At 49.1% G+C, this 23,392-nt stretch overlaps 2 protein-coding genes and 1 pseudogene across 4 annotated transcripts in view; 1 reads left to right on the forward strand and 2 right to left on the reverse strand.

Annotated features, from left to right (window-relative positions):
• The window catches only part of LOC119458140 (protein-cysteine N-palmitoyltransferase Rasp-like), a 183,122-nt gene that overhangs the window by 134,432 nt on the left and 25,298 nt on the right, over window positions 1-23,392 (reverse strand). The window lies entirely within an intron of this gene.
• The window catches only part of LOC119458141 (protein-cysteine N-palmitoyltransferase HHAT-like), a 107,403-nt gene that overhangs the window by 68,516 nt on the left and 15,495 nt on the right, over window positions 1-23,392 (reverse strand). The window contains exons 6-8 of one of the 2 annotated variants that reach the window (XM_049670792.1): window positions 21,438-21,639; window positions 15,276-15,420; window positions 5,386-8,167 (exon numbers count right to left, since the gene is read on the reverse strand). In XM_049670792.1, coding sequence (XP_049526749.1) covers window positions 8,049-8,167; window positions 15,276-15,420; window positions 21,438-21,639 — 466 coding nt within the window. In that variant the 3' untranslated portion in view covers window positions 5,386-8,048. Of the gene's footprint in view, window positions 1-5,385; window positions 8,168-15,275; window positions 15,421-21,437; window positions 21,640-23,392 lie in introns of those variants that run through there. The other variant, XM_049670793.1, reaches the window with a different exon arrangement.
• Window positions 19,986-20,631, forward strand: LOC125946783 (uncharacterized; annotated as a pseudogene).

Consider the following 23,392-nt stretch of genomic DNA (forward strand, 5'->3'; position numbering starts at 1 on the left):
AATGCCTTTGGCTTGGCAACATCTGGGAGCTCATTGACAAAGCTTTTCTTTCGTAAGGGCTTTCTGCCATTGGCCTGGCACCTTCATCAATGATATGCCAAGCATAAATATTGGCAGAGTCTCTTGCTTACGAACAATTCTAGCTTCTAACATAACAGCTTTTTGTGAACACAGGCCCAGTTCTGAAAACGTTTTCCTTGCAAAATGATGGTGCCTGTTAAGTTCAGTACGTGATATCGTCCGGCAATGATTCTTTCGATTTCGTTACCCTATTTTGGATGTATGAAACAGGTAAAAGGTTAACTTTTGTGACGTCCTTTCTACTTTGTATGTAAAAAGAAAAGAGAAGGGAAAGTTTAATGAAGACGTTTCGTGCGCACTTCGTTGATGGGATTTCAGTCTGAAATACAGATATGTTTATGGTTTATCGTGCTGTCATAAAAACGGCATGGTAATTACTTTCAACTAAGCTCATCATACATAATATTATACGTACTTAACCTCGTCAGATTCAGAAAAATCCCAGTTACACAATGCAATTTACGGTCAGTTTTATTTGTTATAGTCAACCCGTCTCTTACGAACCTGTAAAACTGCGGCCCAACTGGCTGGTAAATGGTTTTAGTCATGGGCTGGTAAACTTCCCTAATATGTCGAGCGTTAGGATTAGCTAGAATTTGCTCTTAAAAAAGTGCTTTTCGTGAATAGAGGCTCTGCTTCTTTGATCAGATCGCACGGACACATTCTCGCATCAGCATCGATATTTGTATGTTGACATACAAGTTTGTTCTGATAAAAGCGTCTTTTGTTCGCCGAAAAAAAAAAAAAACAGACGCAGGTTTCAGGACACATGGTGTTGTTGTTGTTGCTGTTGACCTGAGTGGTTGTGGCGCATACCCACAGTGGGGGATTGGCCATGAATCGGGTGGTCATACTCGGTGCATAAAAACAAGGGAATTAACGAATATAATACTGGAGATGAGATAGGTAGATTTTGTGAGGAAAGAAGAAAAAAAAACTAATTAATAATAGGTTAAAAAGAAATAAATGAATAAAAGAAAACTATGGTGGGAGAGTTGACAATAAGTTTAACATGGTAATCGATTTCATTCAGTGAGATAATTTTGGATTGCCAAGCAAGCATTTCTGTGGCTGAACCCAATAATACTGGCTCCAAAAGATAGAATCACAGGTTCCGATAAATCTAGGCCAATATTGCGAAGCGGGATTTCCAGTAGTCTTTTCCTTATTGCAGAAAAACGCCTACAAGACAACAAGAAATGGTCTATTGTCTCCGCTTCGCCACTGAAGGAGCATAATGGTGAGGGCACCAGACCAGACCTGTGTAAATAAAAGTTTAACGTAGGGATACGGCAGCGCAGCCTCGTGATGGCCACTTCAATTTTCCGGATTTGGCAAAAGTCTCTGTGCCAAGGGTATAGAAGATGTCTGTATTCCGAAGAATTAGTTGGAGCAGAGCCCGAGACTGCCTGCATAATGACACTTCTGCGAAACCTAGCAGCAGTGACATGAGCAGTCAAAGGACAATACGGAAAAATTGGTCCGGCTATCGATGCCTTGGCTAGTGAATCTGCTATTTCATTTATAATAAGTCCTTTATGGCCAGGCACCCAAATTAAACGCAAACTTCTCAAATAACCAGGTATCGATGAATGAAACGTCCTCAATACGCGAGAGTCACAAGAAGCAGTGAGGGATGAGCACAATGATAATGAATCAGTGACTATCACGGCAGGTTCTTCGCGTGGACTTTTTTTCTAGATTTCCGCCTGATCTGGGCCCATAAGAAAATAATTGTGCATTCACTTACATTTCCGTTGACACGCTTGACTAATAGTGCCGCGTTCCTCTAGCTTGATATTGTACCAGAATGATTCAGCTGATAATTTCTGATTTATTCTTGCAAGGAATGAGAGCCATTGCCCATAGGCGTGGACGCTGGACCTAAGCAGGTTAAAGCTGTCCGACCGAAACTCCAGCGCGTAAACGCAAACGCGTAGCCATACTTCGATTGCTGCGACGAGTATTCTACGCTTATGTTCAAACGTAATGGAGCCTCTCTCTCTCTCTCGTTTCTATTTAAACCTGTTGAAAAAAAAGCCGGGGCAAAACATGGCAGGAAAAACATCGTAGGCAAAACATCGCAGTTGGGGTTGCTGCATTTTTCAGGTCAGGTGCATGATATCATCGCAGATAAGTCAAAAGACGTCATTCGACACATTTGCATTACTTTACGCCATTTAGAACACTCTTCTCTGAGGTTCAGTATTTGATGGTGAAGCTGCTGTCAAAACCACATGTACTCCCACGGACACGAACAATCAAGTACAGATGCAGCCAGATGCACCTATAACATATCGAGTTTTGTGATTTGATACTGTTATGTAGGCCTCTCTGGACTCGTTGCTGCCGTTGGCGATTTCAGAATTTAGCGCGTGGGCTACGTTACTCCAAGTTTAGTTATCAGTCACTGCCTTCACTTCATGTCAGAGTAACAGAAACAAGGTAACTTCATCACCTGATACAGTGGGCACCTTCTTAAGTGGGTGCTACTGGTAAAAGAAAGAGTCCACACCCTTGCTAACTCAGACCTGTAGAGGGACCCTAATATTTGTTTTTACTTGCTGTTCCTGAACACTTAATGCGTAGAATATGCCGTATCAGTGTGACGATCCTCGGCCAAACCACAGTGTTTGAAGCCAAGTATGACTTTGAAACTTCTTGGCACAAGCATCCTGATAATACTGTGCACAGGATAATACAATCTTGTGACGTGACAAGTATCGACGACTCACGTTCCCGTTTGCAGGAAGATAATCAATAAAAAAAGTAGCACTCGTCATCCCCTTTGCTCCAGGTGGTGCTGTCTGAAGATGAAGAGTGACCCGGATTGCTCAACTAGGCTGGCATTATAACACAGGCGGTGCTCGACCAATACACGAGAGCGGCCTTGACGAGGGAAAGATCTTGGTTTGCGTGCGTCTGTCAAAGCACAGCATCCACGAAACTTTAATTTTATTTTTGTTTGTCCTTTAAGACTGTGTTGAAAGCTGTGGAAGCCGTTGAAGTTAGGGGGTTTAATATTTCATAGGAACCTGTAGGCTATGAGAAACGCCAGCGTAGCGGGCGTTGGCAAGGTAAATAGTCTGCTGGTTACGCTCTGCCCTCTTGCTTTTTTCTAACTTGACAGAAAGGCATGGTACATGGACACTTTTTGCATAACGTGCTTCGGAAAAACGTTACCACCACGTCTTGGAATCGAACATGTGACCTCGTTCTCATCAGCGGATAAGGCGCTATGGCCACGGAGTCACCAATACCGCTCCGTGCAAGGCGTGATACGCAAGATGCCTGCCTAAAAATATTTTGTCTGTTTGTTCGCGCACGGTTAAAGTCTTCAGTCATGGTTCCAGTGAAGTTTGCGAAGTTAAAGTCGCAAGGGAAAAGTTTGGTTAGGCAAACCAAGTTGTTTTCTTAATTTGCTAACTTCGAAATTCGGCCGCGACTGCCCCTTACGCTGATCTTACTTGAACAAACGTAATGATCGATTACGAATTCTCTCGGGAGCGGCGTATAAAAAAGGTAACCAGAACGGAAACGAATGTTCCTTCGATCGGTTTACAAAACGGTGACGCTGATAACGACGTACTTTTCCAGCCGTATGTGCGATAGACGACCCAAAATTTCATCGCTCTCAATCTGGCTTTCAGCGGAAAGGAAATATGCCTGGTGTAAAGAGGTCAATTTAATTGTTCGAATATACAGTTAAAATTGTTGAAGTCAAGTAATGCTGCTGCGCTAGAATCACTAACGTAGTCCGCCATACTAAAATTCTCATCAATGATCCTTCGTATTCCCGAAAATCGCGCCGGTATTTGCGGTTTATCTTGCGTCCAGTACACTGAGCATGACGCATATAAAGGTTATATCCACTTATCCAGTTATCCATAGTCAGTTATCCAGTTATCCACATGGCCAGTTATCCACTTCACGGATAACTGCGAATTCAGCAAATGCGTCTGGTATATACGCAGTATTAATGACACTGGAGAATGCGAACAAAGCGAAAGTACACGGTTGCTCCTAATCATTTAGTAATATTTCCACCAGGTTCCTTACAATGTTTTTGAGAAGAAAAACACCATGCAGACGCTGCTTCTTCATAGCAGAAGAGTTTGCAGGCGTATATTAAAGGTGATAGGTTAAGGTCTCCTCGCATCTGATGTACCGCGACAGATGTTTCATGCGACCTTTTACGACTCTTGCGTTTACGCAGCTGTCGCAACGACGATAGATCAAGCGTTCTCGTCGGGCGTCGCCGTTGCTACAGTTGTGGCAGAGGCGACAGCGCGTCAAATGTGGAATCAGAGAGGCTTATGGCCACTGCGTATCAGGACGCTTTACGTATGTGCCTTTTTACACTACGAAAATTCCTTGCGCAGTACAACAGCTTGTGGTTATAGTTATACCGTTGTCTTGAATTCACTTTGCCAGCAGTGAAGCTGTAGTCGCAAGGGAATGCTTACGATCCCTTCGTGAACAGTGTCAGTGTCAACTCTCGAGCACTGAAGGAAACCAGCAGTGTGACCAGACACGTTATGGCACGCAAGCCCATAACGTTCTGAAAAGTACTTCAAGTTAATTCTAGCGCGAACGACTGCGTTGAGAGAGCTGGGAGTTGCTTGACAGAGAAGAGGAAAGCCTGCTGATTGCGCAATATCTATACAGGGTGTCCTAGCTAACGTTAGCCAAGCACCTAAACATAAAAACAGAATATATGAGGATACAAGCAATGGTATTCTGTCAGCAGGTGACGTATCGTACGAAGAGGATCTGTTTTCATAATTAAAGTGTCGATAAGTAGATGATAATAAATAACGAAATTTCTAATTACTTAACTGCGGATTTGGGTAGAAAAGTAATAATAGTGTTTTACAACACCAGATTCAGTAATCTTTAGTGCGCTAAGTCTCGCCTAATTATGTTTTCTGCGTTAAAAGGTAAACGCGCGAAATATGAACATAGCCGCTTCTGCGCGCTGCGACACCAGCGGTCCCAGGCGTTACTCGGAAGAATTAACTCTGCTCAATTCCTGGCTCGGCTGCCACGTGAAAGCGGCGAGGCATCGGTATTGGCGTTGGTCACCGCAAACTGCGAGCCGAACTGTGAGCATTCGCTTCGCGCGAAGCGCGAAACGAATGCAGTGCGCAGCTGCGTTGCGGATTAAGGCAAATGCATTGAGCAGAGTTAATTCTACAATATAACGCCTGCGATCCCTGGTGTCAATGCGCGCGGACGCGTAATCAGGCTGCTATTTTCATGTATCGCGCGTTTTTTTTTTTAAATGCGGAGAAAATAATCACGCCAGAAATAGCGTACTGAAAACAACTGAATCGGGTGTTCTAAAACACATTTATTAATTTTCTATCAAAATTCGCGCCCTCAATTCAGTAATTTAAAAGTTCGGTAATTAATATAATCTAATTACCCATACTTCAATTATGAAAAAAGATTCCTCCTGGTGAGGTGCGTCACTGCTGAGAGAAAACCATTGGTTGCGTCCACGTATATTCAATATTTTATTTATAAGAGCTTGGCTAACGTTAGCTGGGACACCCAGTACAGCCCTGTGCTAACACCTGATTACCGGTGAGCTGTATGATGCAGAACTTGAAGGAACGGGAAGGATGAAAAAAAAAATTGGAGAATGCTTAAGCTTCGCCTTTAAGAGTGGAACGCGACAGCATTAAAATATCCCTAACTGCTTATCACGCTTCCCGGCAACTGCAGCTTATGTACCCGTAACCGTAATGTTTACCGGGAAACGCCGGCGGTGGTGGTGAAAACTTTTATTGGTCGTGCAAAAAAGTACAAGGAGGTATGCTCGGGACGACCCTGAAGAGACCGCACCCTTACAAACACTAGCTGGTGGTATACGCTATGCAAGAAGGCGAGCTTACTGTTAGGAACGCGGCCTCTTGCGTGGGCTGATCCTGGAGGTCGTGCAAAGCCGCGCCCAAACAATTACATCATTTTCAGGTTTCTGGTATTGTTTCGTACTTTTATTATTTCAATCTGAGAAGATTTAACATAAAAGGCATTCGCTGTCGGTGTCTTGTTTCATGACATTTATCTGTGGGCTGTCGTTCTCAAAATTCCGAGGAATAACTTTGTGAAGAATGTAAGACAAGGTATGAGCATAGAATGGTGTGGCAATATAAACACCGCATGTGATATAGCAAGGCGTGGCATATGCATATATCTGAAAATATACGGGATGAGTTTCTCTAGCGAAAAACGCCGCCGACGCCGACACCGGATTTCTTGCGACACGGGGCCCTTAACGTTTTCGCGTTAATAGGACGCCTGATATACAGCTCGGAGCTGACAGCTCTTCCGGCATAAGCTGCTATGCGAAAGCTAAACATGCTCAGTAGGTATGTGCAAAGCAAACGAACAGTGCTGCGTCGGTCAACTTGTGGGCGCGAATCCTGCTAGCTCGAGTACATCACGCACGTCGTCAATGCTCACGGGTCAATAAAGTTGGCCAGGCTACAATATGCCTGATTTCGAACGCGGATCGATCCACGCCCTCCACGTGACCAGAGGAGGCATTTAACGCTGTCGAGCGAAAGGCCAAGGGCGTGGTATATATCCAAAAGCGTTCGACGGGCTGCTAAATATGTGGTGCTGCGAAGCATCAATGGTGCAAACACATCCGCTTGTGCGCAGTAGTAGCTCAAATCCGATGGGGCAAGTCCAAGGCGAGTCCTTGCACGCCGCAGTCCCCACGCAGCCGAAGTGGACATAGTGCAGAACCGCCGAAGGCCATGTTAGGGATTCCGTGCTTATTATTGGGGGAATTCAGTGCCCGCGTGCGACTTGAGGGTCCGGATGCGGTGTGGCGACACGCGCCCGAATGAGCAGGCGTGTCTCCTCGAGAGAAAGTGGGCGATCACTAGGTAGTTACTGTGGAGCCTTGGCGGCAAGCTGGTCCACTCGCGCATTACCGGGAATGCCGCAGTGCCTCGGTACGCACTGGAGACGAAGGGACGTGCCTCTCTTGACGAGTGCTGCAATGCATAAGCCACGTGCAAGTCGCCATGTCTCGCACAAACGATGTCACGCGGCTACTCGTCTGCACGCGACTCAATTCTATGCGCGAGTCTCACACACTAAAGCCCATTTCACAGGTGACGACGTCCCTTTGAGAAGCAGGCACAGTCCCAGACTTATGCCTCCTAGCTCCGCAGTCGTCGAAGAGCCGAGCTATGCAAAATGCTGTTGGCCGATTCATTGAAGCGGATGAATTGGGACGGCGAGGGTGAGGAAAGCGCTGCTGCTGGTTACGGAGCCATCCATATAAGCGATGACGCGCTCCTTCAGGTCTTCACAAGGCATGGCTCTGTACACCGTGGCTCTAATCAACTGCTGAATCGCCCATTATGGCGTACTAGGCATGGTCCTGATGCTGACGATATTGCTCTGCACCACAGGCCGTGGTAAAGCCATAAAAAAGCCGAAGTTTGTGGAAAAAATATTATATTTCAAAAAAAGAACACCACCAACAAATTACAACCTTCTCAGACGTATATCGAAGCGAACAAGTCAACCATAAAATGCAGAGTGGAGTTGTGTAGGAGAGTTCTCAAACCCTTCGTAAGTCCTGTAGAAGCATGGCTTGTGCCTAACCGAAACCGACCTAGGACTTGGCCAACGCTTCACTGAATCACGGGCAAACACTGTGCTACACCCGAGTCTTTCGGAACACTAGTTCCTGTATGCGAAGCCGGAAATACTAAAGCTGCTCCACTCTGTGTAATGTGCCTATGTCTCATCAATACCCAATGCGCCTCCACGCGTTACCGCCACCATGAGCACAGCACAAAACCGTTGACCAACTGCTTTAATACAGCTTTGCCGTAAAATATAATAAACAATGTTGAAGGAAACTCAATAAACAATGATGTAAAAGAAGCGATTGATGCAATTCGAGACTGTTCCGGAACTTGGTGCGGTTCGGCAGCTCATGACGAAGCTTGTTTCTGTTTGGCAATGCCCGAGGCTTCCCACTCGGCCACGTCCATGGCAACATTGCATATGCTGTAGAGGGAAACCAAAATTGGAACCATGGGGAAAGGAAAACCTGGAAATATACAAGAAAAACAACCACGTTAGAACAATGGCTGCTTGTATAACTTTTAAGCGGCAAGACAAATAATCATGTTCTGCAGGCAGCACAAGCTCAAGCACTCAGAGTTTGCCTTTGTTTGCCCAGATGCACGTCAACAGGGGCAATTATTGCGATTGCTCGGGACCATCCGATGCAAACTCACATTACGGTGGAAGCCCTGAGGACGCACATCAGACATTTTGCACGTGCCCCCTATCACCACCTTGCAACACTACAATCAGACAGGCGCCAAGCATCGTTCTCTAAAACTATTATCAAATACAACGACAAACTTACCTCGGGCTTCACCGCTGCGTCTAAACCATCGATATCCCCTTGGTGTCTTATTAGCCCCCCAGTACATCTCAGTGTACCAGGAATCAAGAAAAAATCTGAGCTGTCGTCACCTGTGCTGAAACAACTGTCTCTGCTTCTTCTACACGAGAGTTATGCGGACAGTGCACATATTTATACTGATGGTTCCACAAACATCCAGTGTTCGTCCGGTGCTGTGGTTGTCCCAGCAAGAGCTATAACCACCAGCTTCAGTACTGACTACCCAACGACATCGACATCTGCGGAACTAGCTTCTCTTCGCGCTGCACTTTGTTTCGTCAATCGGGAACCACCTCGACAATGGTCAATCCTCAGTGACTCAAAGGCAGCCGTAGAATCTGTGCTATCAGTTCTGCGTCGCGGTCCATACGAACAGCTAGTATTCGATATTAGATACCTACTCCATACATCCCATGAGAAAGGGCACCACGTGACGTTTCTGTCACTGTGGCGTCATAGGGAACGAAGACGCCGATAATGCCGCTCGGGCACTTGAAGACACACAGGAAGAGCTCATGCAATTTTCACGGTTCGACGCAGCTAGCAGACTTCGAGTGCTGGCACAGGAGATCACGCTCTCTCTATGGTGCACACCAAGCAGCCAGACCAACCGGAGCAATCGTCAATACCACCTGTCCTCTTTGATGCATCTCTGTATGCCAACTGGACTCTGCCGAAGAGAGGCCACTATGCTTTATCGCTTATGGCTAGGGGTGGCATTCACGAAATCTTATCCATTTCTCACTGGAATGGCCGACAACGTTTTTTTTGCCATGCCTGCAGTCTTTGCGAGGAGACGCTAGACAACATTCTATGCAAATGTCCTGAATATATTGTTCCGAGACAGTCCCTGGCGTCCGTTCTAGTGCACCTCGACAATAGGTCAATGTTAATTGAAACGATTCTCACGTGTCGTCGACAGAAGACATCGCAGCTGAAAGCGATGAAGGCACTGCTCAGGTTTTTAAAAGAAACGGGCTTGGACAAGCGGCTGTGACAGTGATGTCATGTACCACGCAAGAATGACGGACTGTGACTGACGATGTGTGTGCTGTGTTATGTGCTCTCTCCCCTCCCCCTCTTTCATTCACCCTCATCCCGCTCCCATGTGTAGGGTATCAAACCGGTTGTGCTTAACTGGTTAACCTCCCTGCCTTCTCCACTCTTTCCTTCCTTCTTTTAAGCGGCAAGAAACATTTAAAAAGATGACTAAAGCTTTGTGCTGAGAGAGAAAGGCGAAGCGAACAGGCGGAAGGCAAGAGTATTTATAAACAAAAAGCGACCGGTTGGCTATTCTAAGCCGGGGAAAGGAAAACGGGAAAAGGAAGATGGGAGAGAGCGAGGGGGTAAGGTAGGACGCAGTAAATTTGTGCACGCGTGTGAACGGCGTCACGCAGATATAGGCGTTCACACAGGCCAAATGCCATTAAGAAGCTCAGAAGTGCCTTCACTGACTGGCGGGTCAATGGAGCGATGGCGAAAGTGTTCGAGTATCGCCTCCACGAATTGTCGCAGTGTCAAACCAAATCGTCGCAGTGTCCTACATTGGCGATGCTGACGGCCATGGTCAGACGGGCTTGACTAGGTTGGAGAGCGTCTTTGTGATTCAAATTGATGACAGTGGCACAATAAATGCTCGGTGCATTTCATTTCATTTTATTTTGTTGAAGACCCCGTTGCAAGGGCGTTACCGAAAGGTTTCCTTAAGTTTACATAAGATTCATAAGTTTACATAAGGTTCTTATCTTTGTAGCACTGTCGGTCATTGCAATCAGTGTAAGTCTTCGTGAAGGAAACTTCCAACCACAGCCGACACAGAAGCGACGACTTACGTCGATGGCTTCAAGGTGTAGTTAGGAGTTGCAATGAGAAGTTTAATTTGTGTTGTCTGGTGCGCCATATATTAGAGATATACCACTTTGCTAATGAAAGTGTGCGTACCAGGTGGCGAAGCTTCGTTGCAGCGTCTGTCCAGGAGAGCGAAATGGGAATGATGTGGTCTTCTTGATGTGTCGCTCGAGCAGCCTTGTCTGTAAAATCAGTTCCACTGATCCAGAGTTGGAAATGAATTTGGGGGCACTTGTGCTTCACATGGATCCTGGCGCTGAGAAACGCCGGTATAAACAAAGCGTAGCTTCTAGTTCGTTCATGGAAAATGGGCACTCCATGCTGGGTTCACTTGAGAACGGTACATGGTCGGGTGTCCTCGTTCCAGAGATAGATATATAGATAGATAAACTTTATTACAAAGGTAGGGTTTTATCTTGCCTCGATGGGGCATCGCTAATGGTCGGGGCCCCTGGTACAGGGCTCCGCTGGCTCTTTAAATCTTCTCTGCTCACTGGATCAGCTTGAGCTGGTCGTCGAGGGCCGAGGTGGACAGCAGTGCCTCCCATTGCTCCCTCGTGGTGTTCGTGTCATGGTGTTCTATGTTGTGTAGCATGCACTCCCACGTAATGTGGGATAGGGTTTGTGTGGCCCCACGCCACGGGCATTCGTCCTTGTAGGCTGTGGGGTGCAGGCGATGTAATATGTGTAAGTTCGTGTAAGTGCCTGTCTGGAGCCTACGCCAGGCAGCGGCATCCTCTGTCTTTAGTATTCGATGGGGTGGGGGATATCGCAAGCGACTCCCTCTGTGGTAGTTCAGGATTGCTGAATACTCGGGGTCAACTGGGTCAGGGTCAGTAGCGCACCCAGGGTCTCTGCCAGGGGGGGGGGGGTTGACAGTTTGCCAATACCACCTAAACAGCACTAATTTCGATTTCTTCACGGGAAACTGTCAAAAAATGCGCTTTTTGCGAGTGTGCAGACGATTGCGCATCTTACATCTTAGTTGCAGTACTCAAATGCGTAAGGAAAGAAAAGGGGTTAAACAAAAGGGGGGGTTAAGTCGGCCTCAGGGGGGGGGGGGGTGTTACAACCCCCGAATCCCCCCCCTCCCCCGTCGGTGCGCCACTGGTCAGGGTCATCTGCAGTCGGCGTGATGAATGCTCGGTTATGTGCAAATTCTCGAGCTGCTCTGTCGGCATAAAGGTTACCCGTGAGGGCAGCGTGGCCCGGTATCCAAATGATGGTTTGGACTTGTGCCGCAGGTCTCGCGATTCTTCCCTGTAGGAAGTTGCGGCAGGCCTGCTGGGAATCCGTGAGGATCCTCAGTGGTTTGTTTGCGTGTTGGCCTTCGCAGATGGCTAACGCGATGGCCAGCTCTTCGGCTTCCGTGATCGTGCAGGGGCGGGTCGATGCACTGGAGGTGACGTGGCCACGGCGGTCGCACACCACTGCCACTGCGCCCTTATTCTTCATTCCGTACGTAGCGGCGTCCGTTCCAGAGGAACTTACTTCGCCGGCAATCCTCCAACAGAAAGAATCTGTGGCGTTGATCTCCCTAGATTGAGGATAGAGAGACAGGGAATTATGGGTGATACTATCCAGGGGTCGTATGAAGACCACGAGCAGTTCTATATACAGAGTGTCCCAGCTAAATGTAGCCAATGTTATAAAAACGACGGAGTGTGCTAGCAGGTTCACACCAACTCAGTGGTGTTGATGATCACGTTTCCTAGTATGCGGTGTTTTTATGTTGTTTTGCAAAGTCAGTTAATTAGTCTCACGTTTTAAATATTGGCCAAAATGTGAACGTTGTAGATCACATTTAAAACTTCTTCTTCTTCTTTCTGGGGTTTTACGTGCCAAAACCAGCTCTGATTATGAGGCACGCCGTAGTGGAGGGCTCCGGAATAATTTTGACCACCTGGGGCTCTTTAACGTGCCCTACAACGTAAGCACACGGGCGTTTTTGCATTTCGCCTCCATCGAAATGCGGCCGCCGCGGCCGGGATTCGATCAAGGGTATTCTTTGTTGAGAGGCAAAGGGTGTTCTTCCCCTCGAGTTGATCTTGGAGCTTCCCGAGAGGTAATGATTGGCATTATTTGGCAAAAGTGTTTCACTCGATTAGCGGGTAAAGGGCTTTGTCTTTCTCATACTACTGACTTGTTTAAAAATGCACAGTGTAACTGTGGTCTCATTTTGGGTTTATAAAGTATCTTGCTAGTCTATTCAAAATGAAAAGAAAAAAAACACCTTAGAAACCCTTGTCTTGAAATTAATGATAATACCCGTGCTACACGCAGTCCTGAATGATGGGTCGTGAATCACTGACATGCGAATATGGAAAGCATATGCTATGTTTTCACCTTGCTACCTTGGTAAATGAATTTCGCAATAAAGGTATCGACATAACAACGACACCAAAATACCAGCTACGAGATATGTTCGTGGTGAATAGGCACAATGAAAAAAGCGGATTTACCTCCTTCGCTTGTTACAAAGAATTTGTCACAAGTGCCCCCAAGCCACAGGCCTATGCACATTGTCCTTGCATTATATTTTCTTGGTTGACCTTTGTTAGGTTTGTTCAAATGCTAGGAAAGCTGTGCATATTATTTGTAGGTTACAGTGATCCTGTTTACTTTTTTTCTTTTTACTGAACCTCCGTCTTACTTACCATGAAGTTTCAATTATTTAATATAGCTTTATATCTTAGAATTGTCTGTAGATGGTCCGTTGCCCTCATTTCGAGAGAGCCTAAACTCCTTCAAGCTACTAAATGTAGCAGCGTTTAGTGAATGTTCCCATGTTTTCGTACATAGCGCAAGAAGAACGTATTAAGCTTAGAAGTAGAGTGAACTGAGCAAGTTGGTAGAGGTGCATCGCTAACTTTTCTGCGCGAAAAATCTACACGAGGTTTTATTTGAGGAAAAGGCTAAGGACAACATCTCAAGCAAAGATGCACACTAGTAGCACGAGCAGCAAGCGCAGCGAACGACACCAGTGCACGAACAGCGCTGGTGTCGCGTGGTTTTCTCTTCAGTCCTCGTATAGTTTTCTCGGGCTGAAAAACTTACGGGGAGCGCAGTTTCGTGAATGCTTCTTCCTTTCATGTAAGTGAAAATGAAAGCACTTAAATAGATTAGAATGAAATTTAATATAAAATGTAAACTCATCCCCCACGGCTGTGGAGACGTCAAACTTCCCCGTAAAAACCCACAGTGCAGTCTGCTTGACGGTGATACGTAGGCTCCCAGTACTGTGAATGCGACCTTACTCTTCTTCAGAGGTAGACACACGTATTGTTTTCACGGTCCGGTGACACGGGGGGTTGAACATAGGCCAAGCCTCGGTACATGAAAACAATGACCATGCTGCAAATCCCCGTTCGTGGAAGGCGTAAACCATTCAAAACTGGACAGCCTCATGCATAACTGACAGGTTGGGCTCACAATGACAATACTGGGGGAAAATTGAATCGCGAATACGAACCGTTGAATGTCGGACATGCGGGACTTATGCCCTGCGGCGTTCCACTGACAGGCAAACGTGCTCTGGACATTCTCACGAAACGACCACTTCTGGCAGAACGTGGCTTTACTGTAGAGCCTCAGACATTATACTCAACGTGTACAGCATTTTTCCCGCTCTCTGCGCAGACTGATTCTCATGTTGCGGAGCAGAACGCGCATGAAATGCATCAATGGCCGCAATACGATTGTCTTGTGCAATGGCACAGAACTTCTGCTGCGTTAACATAACATGGTTGTTTGCCTTATTTCTTCATTCGGTGACTACGGCGGGTGAGATAATTTTAAGAACACTTTCGTTGGACATGATCACCAGAGTGCAGCGAGGCACTAGGTCTCGATATTCGTAATCAATAGAGTTGACTGTGGACTGGCAAGTCTGGCAGTATGCAAGATGTCCCGCGAAGTAACAAATGTTCTTTAGGCCGCAGATATCCATACAAACAAAGTTTAGCACTATTTTATTTGGGAACCGAAGAAGATTAACACCGAAGCTGCAGCGGCTGAGCGTCATAGGAACAGTTAAACAGCTCTGCTTCCAGAAATCCAGGAATAGGAAGTGTATAATAGCCGTCGCTGAAGTTTATGCAAGTTAGTTGCTGAAGTGGTGGAACATACAACCATTGCAGTGACGCTAGTTTACCATGATAAAACATCTCTAAATGTATGGGATACAGAATATCAGTAGGCATGCAGCCGTCCTCTTTACTCGTGTTACTTGTCCCCCCATGCCTATCTCATCTTTCAATTCCCTGTTTCTCGTCCCCCAGCGCAGGGCAGCCAACCAGACGCATTTCTGGTGAACATCCCTGCCTTCTCCCTTTCTTTCCTCCTCCCTGCAAACATGTTCCACCTTTGCTGACAAGGGGGCTTGTATAAGTCTTTACCATTTGTAAACCAACTGGGTATTCACCGTAAGTAAAGCAAATACGACCGATGCAAGAACACAAATACTAGAATAATGACCACAAAGAACAACACAGCACAGATCTCTAGTAGTGTAAAAAGCTCCATCAAATCTGTATTACAGTAAATTCCTCTCCGATCAAGCAAAAGCCTGCTCCAGTGCAGTAGGCTCTTGTGACATGCTTAACTGATTGATCCGTAGGGCTAAATGACTCGAACCAACCCTCAGGCTATGAAATACGACGCAGTATAGGGCTGCGGAGTAGCTTTCACCACATGGCGCTCTTCAACGTCTGCCTAAACCTCATGGGCATATTTTACAGTTCGCGCCCATCGGAATGTAGCAGCCGCCATCACGGGCAATCTAAGCGTGCTCACGAGGAGAAAGCCATAGCCACTTCATGAGCCACCGTGGGTGTGATGGTGAGAGCGATGCGCCGCACGGGAGGGGACACCACTCGGGACTTTGTAACAGGCTTACCGGTTAGGACCCTCCTGCAGATGACGAGGCATACTTCCAGTTCTGCCAAATGGAAGATGCAGGCGCAAATGGTGAGCAGGTAGTGCGGGGATCCCAGCAAGGCCTTGGCCACTCGCATTCGCTCAGGTGACGCCAGGTAGCGGCCCTGTGCGAGCAGTGAACATTAAAAAAAATTGTACAATTATGCTGAAGCAGGCAAGTTGTGCCTGAACAATTTCGTTTTACTTGTTCCAAGGCCATATTCATATTCTCGCGTTAATGAATCACATTTCGGTTGTTAGGCAGTGCTCGTCGTCCTGTGTCCTTGTTTGGTGGTCCTCATCGGGTTTCAAGTTGCTTACAATGGTGAACATGGAGAACCAATTGCACGCACTTGTAGTTCATTTCATTTATGTTTGCATTCACCCGTAATTTATACAATTTACCTCATGGATATCTGCCTCTGTGGCTTTGCCAAGAAATCTACCGACACTTCCTCGGACTAACGGCTCTACACAAATATCGTCCTCTTCGAAACAAGTGACTTTACAGATTTAGACGGGACTGTGACGCAGTACAAGCGTATCAGGCCGCTGTGTCCTAGTTTCATCATTCTTTAGGCCTTGAAATGCACCACCTTCCTTGTCGCCTTTCCAAACCTACTGCAATTTAGGCCATTTTGGGCATTTACAATATATTCCAACATCCACTGGAAGCAAAATACTTATCCCTACTACAAATGAGCCGTCAGCAACATTAGTGCAAAGATTTCTTTGCCAACTTCAGACACTTTGAATCCGTCCGTCCGTCCGTCCATCCATCCAACTGATTATATGCCACTGTGTATGTGGCGTACTTCAATGACAAAAAAAATCTTTTAAGATTTCTGCGATACTCAGCGAAACCTAACCTGCGCCATGCGTGGACTTGGTAGCGTCGAAGCTAGATGGCGCAGCGTGTGTGGTGGGAAGCGTGAGAGAGGACCCTGGTTGCAGACACGTTTCTAAGTTTGTCAAAATGGTGCGTCCCTCAATTGCTTCAATGCTAATCGCATTAACGTCAGGATTCATGATATGGGTTCTGCCGTAATTTTTTAAACAGCTAAGAAAAAAAAAAACCGGACACTGTAGAGGGCGCGAGTGCTAAGCCGATTATGAGGCGCCCTCTATAGGATGTAGCATATAAAGGCTGTGCTGTGAATAAACGGGGGGCACTTCTGCTGGGGACTCGGAGCGTGTGTCTTTACTCCGCGGCCCTCGGGCTTCAGCCTGCCTCCTCGGCCGCCTCGGCTCGAACCCTCCCACCACATGGTGTCAGAAGTGGGATGCGTGGTTCCCGCGACTTGCCATGGCTAACAAAGACGCTCCAGTTCCTGCTCTCGCTGCCGCCAGTCTCCGGAGTCCCGCTCCGTTCCCCTTCGACGATGTCGGCGAGTGGCTGCCCTGGTTACGGCAATTTGAGGACTATGCCTTCGCCACCGGCATGCACGCAGCCCCGGACGAGACGAGGGTTAGGACTCTCCTCTACTGTATGGGCCCCCGTGCACGCATTGTCCTCAGTTCTCTCATGTCCGATGAAGAAGCGTACAAGTCCTACGCGGAAGTCACCCGGCGGCTCACAAGCTACTTCGTGCACCCCGTAAACGAGGTGTACGAGAGCTCTCGGTTCCACAAGCGGACGCAAGATACAGGCGAAACCGTCGACAGTTTCTTCACGGCCCTTCGGAACATGGTACGCAAGTGTAACTACCCGTCACCTGCCGTTGAAGAGCGTCTTGTTCGCGACCGTTTCGTCGTGGGTTTGGCGGATTCTCGCCTTTCAGACAAGCTGTGCCGCACTCCGAGCCTTTCCCTGGACGACGCACTCGTGCAAGCTCGTCAGCACGAAGACGCCGAACGCGAAAGACAACGCCTGTCCCTCACCGCTGGGCAACCGCTTACGGCAGCTCACGTGGACGCGGCGACTTCGCGTAAACCCGCGCAGCGTGCACGCGGACGACGCAATAGACGGGACTCTGGCAACTTTGCTGACTTTGCGTCACGTGACCGACCCGACGGTTCGCACTCGAGCAACAGAGCTGGCGAGGCTTTGAAATGCGGCCTAGGCCTAAGTAGGCAATGCGGATTTTGCGGTCACGAGTTTCACCGACGGTCTGACTGTCCAGCGGCCAAAGCGGTCTGTAACCACTGCAAGAAGCGAGGCCACTTCGCGGCGGTATGTCGCTCAGGGAAGCGCCTCGGATCCGTCGAGCTCCACTCCGTCGCGGCGGTGGCCCGCAACGGGCGGTACGTTGAGGTGCGTGTCAACGGGAACCCTCTCGTCTTCAAAGTGGACTCTGGAGCCGACGTCTCGGTGGTTCCGCGCACGTTTCCCGGCTGCCCAGCCGTCCTCGATAAGCCGCGAGGCGAAGAACTTTTCGGACCCGGGAAACAAGCCCTGAAGCTTCTCGGCACCTTCGACGCGGCGCTGTCTTGGAGAGGCAGGCAAGTCAACGAGCGCCTCTACGTCGTTGCGGGACAAGAGCAGCCACTTCTCGGCTATCCCGCTATCGTTGCCCTTGGGGTCGTCAAGTTTGTCGGCGCCGTCGCACCAGCTCTGCCGGACGCACCACCTCGTGAAGTCCCTCCAGCCCTTTTCACCGGCCTGGGCAAGCTTCCGGAAGAGTACACGATACGTATCAAGCCTGACGCGGTACCGTATGCCCTCAGCACAGCCCGGCGTATCCCGATACCGCTACGAGACGTAGTCAAAAAGGAGCTCGACAAGATGGAGCAGGAGGGCGTGATCCGGTGCGTCGACGAACCGACGGACTGGTGCGCGGGACTTGTCGTCGTCCCGAAGCCAGCGGGGGGTTACCGCCTGTGCGTTGATTTGACCAAACTCAACCAAGTCGTTCTGCGTGAACGCCACGTACTCCCGACCGTCGACCAAACCCTCGGACTTCTCGGTGACGCACGCGTTTTCTCGAAGTTGGACGCAACTTCAGGCTTCCACCAAGTACGCCTGGCGCGCGACTCCCAGAAGTACACGACTTTCATCACTCCGTTTGGCAGGTATTGCTACTGCCGCCTCCCATTCGGCATAACATCGGCCCCGGAATACTTCCAGCGTCAGATGTCTCGCCTGCTGGAAGGGTTGGCTGGTGTTGTTAACCTTATGGACGACATCCTTGTGTTTGGCCGCACCACAGAAGAACACGACCAACGCCTCCAGGCAGTCCTTGGTCGCCTCCAACAAGCGGGGGTCACCCTCAACGCTGCCAAGTGCACTTTCGGCGTGTCCAGCGTGCGGTTCCTTGGCGTTGTCGTCGGTGCCAATGGCATCACTCCGGATCCAGAGAAAGTGGCCGCCATTCAGCGCATGCCAGCTCCTCAGGACGTTCATGGTGTCCAACGTTTTCTCGGTATGCTCAACCATGTCGGTCGCTTCCTCCCGGGCCTCTCTCAAACGACTGCGCCAATCAGAAGTCTCCTGAACAAGCTTGCAGCCTGGACATGGGGACCAGCGCAGGCTTCAGCATTTGAAAAGCTCAAGAGCATGCTGTCGTCGGACATCTGCCTCGCAAGGTACAACCCTGCACTGTTGACGACAGTCTCCGCAGATGCCAGTTCCTTCGGGTTGGGTGCTGTCCTCCTTCAAGACCAGCCATCAGGGGAGCGCCGACCAGTTGCATACGCCTCTCGAGCGCTGACTGAAACGGAACGGAGGTACAGCCAGATCGAAAAGGAGGCACTGGCTGCCACCTGGGCCATCAACGGATTCGACGAGTTTCTTCGGGGTCTTCGTTTCACCCTCGAGACCGACCATAAGCCGTTAGTACAGCTCCTAGGAACCGCGGATCTCGATCTCATGCCACCACGAATCCAGCGCTTCCGCATCCGCCTTCTCCAGTACCAGTTTGATGTCAAGTACGTTCCTGGGAAACAGCTGGCCACCGCAGATGCACTCTCAAGGGACCCAGTCGTCCAGCTGCCAGCGACTCCAGCTGTTGACAAGGTGGAGCTGTACGTTCAAGAAGCACTCCGTGCTATCCCTCCTACATTTGCAGTCCTCCTCGACGACTTCCGAGCTCACCAGGCTGCAGATGGGGAGTGCGCGCAGCTCAAGTTGTACTGTGAGCAAGGGTGGCCTAGGAAAGAGAATCTGCCTCTCAGCATGGCTCAGTTCTGGGCTCATCGGGCCGAGTTCAGTATTGGTGACGGCCTTCTCCTCTGCGGTGGACGCCTGCTGGTGCCCGCTTCTCTGCGGAAGCACGTCCTCTCCCTCATCCATGACGGACACCTCGGAGTGAACCGTTGCCGCGCCATCGCCAGGGGAGCTGTCTGGTGGCCGACCATGGGGAGTCAGATCAAGACAACGGTGGAGAACTGTCCCAACTGTGCTACCACGCGGGTCCAGCGAGCAGAGCCACTGCTGCCTACCGTGACGCCTAGCCGTCCCTGGGAGCGAGTCGGGGTGGACATATTTCATCACGAAGAAGCCGACTACCTTCTCCTCGTAGATTACTACTCGAGGTACCCTGAAGTGCTGTCCCTTCGCTCGACGACGTCTACAGCGGTGATCTCCATCATCAAAAGTGTCTTCGCAAGGCATGGGATCCCAGAGACCCTCGTCAGCGATAATGGGCCTCAATTTTCGTCGGCAGAATTCCGCGTCTTCGCCCAGAGCTACGGATTCTCCCACGTCACCAGCAGTCCCAGGTACCCGCAGTCTAATGGGGAAGTCGAGCGTATGGTGCGGACGGTTAAGGAACTCTTCAAGAAGTCTCCGGACTGGCCTTTGGCCCTCTTGGCATACCGCAACGCACCTGGCGTGACCGGGTACAGCCCTGCTCAGCTGCTCATGGGGCGCAGCCTCAGGACTCGCCTTCCGGTCCCCATGGCCGCGTTGCTTCCAGAACCACCTAACGCTGCCGACTTCCACCGGCGTGACACTACCCAACGACGTCGCCAGCGTCAAGATTTTGACCGTCGACATGCTGCACAAGATTTGCGGCCCCTGGAGGAGGGAGAGAGAGTGTGGATTCGCGACACAGATTGTGCTGGCACTGTTCTTAGCCCAGCGCAGCGTCCACGCTCCTACGTGGTCCAGACGGATGCAGGTGCTCTCGTCCGCAACCGGAGACATCTGGTTCCGCAGCAGTCTCCGTCATCAGGTGGTCTAGACCTCGGCAGCTCCAGTCCACGGACACGAGGATCTGAAAGCCTGCCACAGACTCCAACTCGCCCAGAGCCTGTGTGCAGCAGTCCAACTCCCAGGGCACTTACTCCTCTACCAGTTGCATCGCCACCGGTTGCCCCGGCTACTCCCTCAAGACCGCCTGGGTCAGTTGTACGCACTCGGTCTGGACGTTGTGTTAGGCCGCCGGTGCGGCTGAACTTGTAGAACGTGCCATGAGACATTTGTCATTACGTTGTATACCTGAGAGCAAGGGGTTGCTTTCTGTTACTTTCCCAAAAGGGGGGATGTAGAGGGCGCGAGTGCTAAGCCGATTATGAGGCGCCCTCTATAGGATGTAGCATATAAAGGCTGTGCTGTGAATAAACGGGGGGCACTTCTGCTGGGGACTCGGAGCGTGTGTCTTTACTCCGCGGCCCTCGGGCTTCAGCCTGCCTCCTCGGCCGCCTCGGCTCGAACCCTCCCACCACAGACACCTGACACGAAGAAGACAGGGCGGACGCCTGTCCTGAGTTTTTCATGTTGCGTCCCCTTATTTTTACCACATGCGTACGTCAATACGCTGTCTATCAATATCTAAATGAATTAATAGTTGTGTTATCCGAACCATGTGCACAGATAGAGGTGACAGGGGTCGAACTATCAGCACAACTCTCAGTTTTGTTTGGGATTCATTTTTTTCCCAGCAGATTACTGTCTTACTCTGTCACGTCATTCACGCTTCCCTTATCTGCTTTTTATGTACGATCAGGTATCTGTTCAATGTTTATAACACTTGCGCAAACTGTAGTTTTTCTTCAATATATGGGCATCGCTCTTCAAGTAAATGTTTGCTGCAAGCTAACTGCTTTGTCCGCTTCGGTTTCGGCGTACCTTCACTGTCGGACGCGCAGAGCGCCACACGCGGGAATATCAACACGACCTAAACTACACCTTGCAACCTTTCAAGAAGCTCTACGACGACTCGCGTGCGTTGTTGCAACGCCGCGTGCATACGTGTAATACCTCGAAGCTCTTGATGGGCGTCCACTTCCTCAATTCTATGGTGATCACTTCGAGCGCGATGCCAAGCCCGCTGAGCGCGCACCAGACGGCTTCGTGCGTGTGCAGGCTGTGCCATGTGCAGGTGAAGGAGAAGGCCACCAACGTGCCCAGCAGCATCCGGAAGGCTGTGCGAGTGTCGCCCAAGACGGGCTCGTAGATGTACCTGGGGGTGCAAACAGCAGCGTAATGGTTAGGAGCAGAAGAAATGACTATACGGCCCCTGCCATTGCGAAGCCACACGAGAGGACTACCCTCCCACCCCCTACAAAGATGTCATCGTTTTTAGCCAATGTCTGCTACTTATCATGCATAATCTTGTTCCCCAACGAAGCTTACTAGACGTTTCTGATTTCCTTTCTTTGTTTTCAAATACTCTGTTCACAGATTGGGTATTCTGTGAAGTATGTAAAAATAAAGGTGCAGTTTTGCCCGAAACGCGAAGCATTGATAGCAATAGCAAAGTATTCTAAAACTGCCTTAAGGAAGGCTTGCAATTTGATCAGTCACATAAGCATTCGTTACTAATTAAATTAACGAAAATTGTGTCATGCGCGCAAATCTCACTCAATTACCGCGAGGACTCGCTATCACAATGAAGGGCATCGGCAGCAATGAACGAACGCTTCGTGCTTCCTCTCGCTTCACCGCCTTACCGAAACTTGAGATGACGAGACCTCCAACGATCGGCGCGCGCGAAGACAGCGTGCATGAAGCCACCAGTTATCGCGGTTCGCCCTTAGCGTTTGAACACACTGAAGATTACCTCCAAGATACGGCACACGGGCCGCTTATACGCTCAGCCGCGCAGACAGCCATGCGCCGCCACGGCAGGGCTAAAGCAGTGTAACATCTTCATTATCAAACAGCACGAAACGGACATCCGTTTCGCGCTGTTTCACTTTCAGAATGTTAGCGTACCAACTGACCCTGCTTGCTGTATTGATTAGAAGAGGACGCGTGCTTTATCGTCCCCTGTGACGTGCTTGATCACGGTACCCCCAACATTGTGCGCGCGTGAACATGGCGCGCATCAAGCCTCCACCCTTGTCGGCTCGCCCTCGCATGCTTGCAGCCACAGCCTATGGGCCCGGTGCACAACTCAGCACGCTGTTCCTTTACGCGGAACATCACGGCGACGTAAAAAATTTGACTGGCGCATCCATATGATTGTCGTTGCTATCAAAGGTGTCCATGCTTGAATTTGCTTACTCGAAAATTCTTGCCGAAGTTGTATTCATCGCTATAACCATGCCCGTGACGAGAAGCCCATTTCACTGGTTTCCTTTAATTTACGCTCAGTAATCTTGTGCGATGAAAGAACTTGTGCGCAGAAATAACTACGCGAAAGCGTTACCGTGGCTGCAGAAAGCGAGAAGAACTTTATCTAATATAACGAACTAACAAGTAACCAATAGGCAAAATTAGTAGATAAAGACTTGAATACACTCTTTGATTGAAGAGCGCCCATTATAGTCTGGAAATAGTACTATATCTATGGTACTATCGCGAAAATTCTGTGGTTGCTGGAGTAAAGTAAATAAAACCTTGGAGAAGTATAATAGTAAGGTGCTCCACAGAGGAATAACAAATGCAGTGAGCCCAACATAGCAAGTTTACTTTGCTGTGTGCGAGGTTTAGTGATGACTGTTTTGCGGATATTTGTACGATCTAGGACAGTGACTGATACCACGGCTGTATACCGGCCACTTGGTGACCTAGATGACTGATCGACGACAAAATTGACAGCTTAAGGTTGGCCTCGATTGTATACTGCTGGTCAAACAACCAAATAAAGCAGGAATTAACACTGGCGACAAGATAAACGAGACGCAAAATGTACCTCGGAAGCCCGTGAACCAACGCCCAATGAGAAGATATCGCCGAAGATATTGAAGTAAACCTACAAAATGCGAAAA

The sequence above is a fragment of the Dermacentor silvarum genome, chromosome 7, assembly GCF_013339745.2.
Source record: "Dermacentor silvarum isolate Dsil-2018 chromosome 7, BIME_Dsil_1.4, whole genome shotgun sequence".
Taxonomy (NCBI): Eukaryota; Metazoa; Arthropoda; class Arachnida; order Ixodida; family Ixodidae; genus Dermacentor; species Dermacentor silvarum.